This window comes from Malania oleifera, chromosome 8 (genome assembly GCF_029873635.1).
Source record: "Malania oleifera isolate guangnan ecotype guangnan chromosome 8, ASM2987363v1, whole genome shotgun sequence".
Taxonomy (NCBI): domain Eukaryota; kingdom Viridiplantae; phylum Streptophyta; class Magnoliopsida; order Santalales; family Ximeniaceae; genus Malania; species Malania oleifera.
In genome coordinates, this window is record NC_080424.1 from 66,470,595 (window position 1) to 66,474,969 (window position 4,375).

At 33.6% G+C, this 4,375-nt stretch overlaps 1 protein-coding gene across 1 annotated transcript; it reads left to right on the forward strand.

Annotated features, from left to right (window-relative positions):
- Positions 1-2,457: 2,457 nt before the first annotated feature.
- On the forward strand, positions 2,458-3,752 carry LOC131162713 (uncharacterized). The gene is made up of 2 exons (XM_058119317.1): positions 2,458-2,593; positions 3,460-3,752. The coding sequence occupies exons 1-2, from the start codon at positions 2,458-2,460 to the stop codon at positions 3,750-3,752; spliced, it is 429 nt and encodes a 142-aa protein (XP_057975300.1).
- Positions 3,753-4,375: the final 623 nt, after the last annotated feature.

Sequence of the window (4,375 nt, forward strand, 5' to 3'; positions counted from 1 at the left end):
TAAATACAGCTTGTTATATTATAAATAGGGTATCTATTAGATCAGGTTTAGATAGAACACCATATGAACTATGGAAAAATAGAAGACCCAATATATCCTATTTTCATGTTTTTGGGTGAAAATGCTTCATTCTCAATACTAAAGATGACTTAAGCAAGTTTGATGCAAAATATGATGAAGGGATCTTCCTAGGATATTTCACAAATAGTAAAGCTTAGAGAGTTTATAATAAAAGAACTCTTACTGTTATTGAATCCATACACATAACATTTGATGAATCAAATCACTATGACAAAGAAATAAAGAGTGATGAAAGAGAAGACATCTCACAAAAAGAAGATAATCTTAATATTAAACAAGAAAACAATAATGAAATCCCAAATGAAAACTCCATAGAAAATCAAGAACTTCTTAAAGAGGGGAAATATGTTAAAATTCACCCAAAAGATCAAATTCTTGGAGAACCATCAAAAGGAGTAACAACAAGAGCATCATTAAAAAATATTTGCAACCATTATGCCTGTTTATCTCAAAATGAACCCAAAAATATTGAAAAAGCCTTAAAAAATGGTTCTTGGATTATAGCTATGCAGAAAGAACTAAATCAATTTGAAAGGAATCAAGTATGGGAACTTATACCTAAACCCAAAGAAAAATCAATCATAGGAACCAAATGGGTGTTTAGAAATAAAGAGGATGAAAATGGGGTAGTTGTAAGAAATAAAGTTAGGCTAGTAGCACAAGGTTATAATCAAGAAGAAGGTATTGATTACGATGAAACCTTTGCTCCCATAGCTAGAATGGAAGCAATTAGGATGCTCTTAACTTATACAATCCATAAGGATTTTATATTATACCAAATGGATGTAAAGAGTGCATTCTTAAGTGGATATATAAGTGAAGAAGTGTATGTTAAATAACCTCCAGGTTTTGAAGATTCAAAAATTCCAAATCATGTATTTAAGTTAACAAAAGCTTTGTATAGTTTGAAACAAGCTCCTAGAGCTTGGTATGAGAGGCTAATTAAATTCTTGCTCAAAAATGAATTTTCAAGAGGAATGGTAGATAGCACTTTATTTATCAAAACCAAAAACAAAGAAATGTTGATTGTTCAAATATATGTGGATGATATTTTATTCGGAGCTACAAATGAAGAACTATGTAAAGACTTTGCCACATGTATGCAAAAAGAATTTGAAATGAGTATGATGGGGGAGTTAAATTATTTTCTAGGATTACAAATTAAACAAGCAAAAAATGGGACATTTATAAATCAAACTAAATACATTAAATATATGCTTAAAAAGTTTGATATGGAACAAAGTAAACCCATAGGAACCCCTATGAGTACATCAACAAGCCTTGATAGAGATGAAAAAAGAAAACAAGTAGACATAAAACACTATAGAGGAATAATTGGTAGTTTACTATATCTAACTGCTAGTAGACCCGATATTATGTTTAGTGTATGTATGTGTGCTTGGTTTCAATCAGCACCTAAGGAATCACATCTAATAGCCATTAAGAGGATACTTAGGTACTTGCTAGGAACACTTGATCTAGGTTTATGGTATCCAAATGATATTGATTTTGATATGATAAGCTATTCTGATGCTGATTGTGCTGGATGTAAGATTGATAGAAAGAGTACAAGTGGCACATGTCACTTCCTAGGACTATCCTTAGTATCATGGTTCTCAAAGAAACAAAACTCCATAGCCTTATCAACCACCGAAGCTAAATATTAGCAGCCGAAAGTTGTTGTGCTCAAATTCTATACATGAAACAACAATTAAAAGACTTTAATCTAGATTATAATACAATACCAACAAAATGTGATAACACCAATGCTATAAATATATCCAAAAATCCAATTTCACACTCAAGAACAAAACATATAGACATAAGACATCATTTTTTAAGAGATCATGTCCAAAAAGAGGATATAATACTTGAGTTCATTAATACAAATGACCAATGGGCAGACATATTTACAAAACCCTTAAGTGAAGAAAGATTTATAATTATTAGGAGAGAACTTGGGTTAATTCATAGCAGAGAAGTGTGTTAGAAAAGAAATTACAAAATTTTTCTAATCTTCGATCGTCTAAACTAAAAACTTCAGACGACTTAACACTATAGCAAACAGGTTCAGATGACTGAACCTGGAACTTCAGACGACTGGGAGGCTACTGACTCTTCAAATTCCAGATCTAAAAATCTTCATACAACTGAAGATAATCCTCAGTCATCTAAAGTTGCAAGATTTAAATATAACAATCATCTTAAAACCCTAATTTCAGCTTTCTGAAGTTCGTTGTTCTACTCGTCCGAACCTATTTCTCTCTATTTCTCCTTATCCTCACCCAGAAATCACTCAATCCGAAGCTTGATTCTCTCTTCTAAGGTTCATTCCATGAAATCTAGGGTTTCTGCAATCAGGTTTCTTCATCGAATATGCCTCGTATTAAGAAAACATCCAATCGTGGCTCTTCGTCTGGGAGGGATGAACAAAATCTTGACAAATGGCTTGTTGCTCCCCAAGCTAAGCTTCATTACCATGCTTCCCTCGACACCATAGACCCCATTCTAGGTAAAGTATTGGATGTCTCGTTCTTAAATGTTGAATTCCCAGATATCCTTCCTTTATTTAAAACAATAGGATGGTTTGATTTTGTTACCCAGCAACCAAAAGGAATTTTCCCTTATCTTATCAAAATATTTTATGCCAATATGACGTATAAAAATGGGATTTTTTTCTTCTGAAGTAAAAAGTGAAGAAAATTTTGTTAAATTCTGAAATTTTGTCTCATATTTTCAGAATTACTCGAGGCGAATTTGATTGTCCTATGTTTGCTCAATCCTAGATTCTAGAACAAGGGTTTACCCCTGAAACTTTCCTCCCATTGATCATGGAAAGCAAACCTATATATTTTGGGCATCCTCCTTTGTACAAACAACTAAGTTTAAAAGCCCAAATTTTACACAAAATTGTTGCAAATAACATCCTACCCAAACAAGGTTCGTTTGACCACCTTTCCTATATTGAGTGCTTTGTTCTTTGGTGTCTTCTCAAAGGGAAGAAACTAGATTTGGCCAGGTTAATTATCAAATGGATGTGGGCCAAAACTAGAGTCCTCCCGAGTTGTTCTTCCCTATGGAGGTGTCCTTACTCTTCTTTTTGCCCACCTTCATGTCTCCAATAGTTCTAAATTCTTCAAAACAATACCCGCTATGATCTTTTTAATGTGACCTCTCTAAAAAAAATGGGGTATGACAAAGGTAGCTCGGGTTGGTATTTGAAATCAAGTAGAATTCAATGAGCACCTGTAGCCTCAACCTCAGCCTCAGCCTCAGCAGCAGCTCATTCTTCTCCCACACAGTATCTATGATCCTCTCATGATGCACCTTCATGGTTTTTATCATTTCAAAAGGACTTCTTTAGTTTTTCATTTGAAGTGTGCACTAGGCTTCAAAATATTAAAGGAAAAGTTACATCCCTTGATCAGCACATCACTCACATTGAGAAGTATCATACTAGATCTTCTAGGGGAGGTGATCCCATGGATATTAGCTCCACCCCTCAAAATGAAGATGATGGTTCTGATGAAGAAACTGACGACAATGAAGAAGGTTCTGCAGAAGAAGGCGACCAGGAAGAAGAAGCAGGCTCTGAAGAAGAAGGAGGCCAAGATGAAGAAGAAGAAGAAGGACAAAAAGACGGCTCTAATGGAGAAAGACAGGATCATTAGGAAACATCTAGCATAGATTACTAGTTACTATGAAACTTTTTGAATGTAACACAATATATAAAATTAGCACCTAGCTCAAAGTTGTAGTTAGTTTACAGTGTATTGTTTGCAGTATTGGTACTTTGACTCTTTTTTTTGTAACATCTCTCGATGAAAATTTTTGGTTGTCACACCTCGTTATGTAAACACTTCCTCAATGGTTATAAAAATAACTTTCCTATTACTTATTACTTGTTCTTTTTTAATAATGACAAAGGGGGAGAAGTGTTATTAGCAAAGAAAAAAAAAACTACTTGCAAAGACTTATATTGACATGCCTAGATAGGACATGTGAAATGAAATATGAGCAATGAAACTAACAAATTCAGTATATGGACATATGAACTTGCAAATACTTATATTGACATGCTTGGAGACTTATATTGACATGCTTGGATAATATGTCATGTTTATTTATTTTTTATCGATGCTTATAGTAAGGGGGAGTATTTTTCAAAGAAACTCTTATCTTTGCTCCTTGTTTGTCATCATCAAAAAGGGGGAGATTGTTGGCCTAACTAGGTTTTTCAATCAGGTTTGGTGATAACAAATAAAGGACATTTTAACTTGAAATGGTTGAGTTT

What these genes read in the sequence shown, in the direction of transcription:
- LOC131162713 (XM_058119317.1), top strand. Translation starts at nt 2,458, where the DNA reads ATGCCTCGTATTAAGAAAACATCCAATCGTGGCTCTTCGTCTGGGAGG. An exon ending in CACCATAGACCCCATTCTAG is followed by an intron (nt 2,594 to 3,459) that starts GTAAAGTATTGG and finishes TTTCATTTGAAG; the next exon opens with TGTGCACTAGGCTTCAAAAT.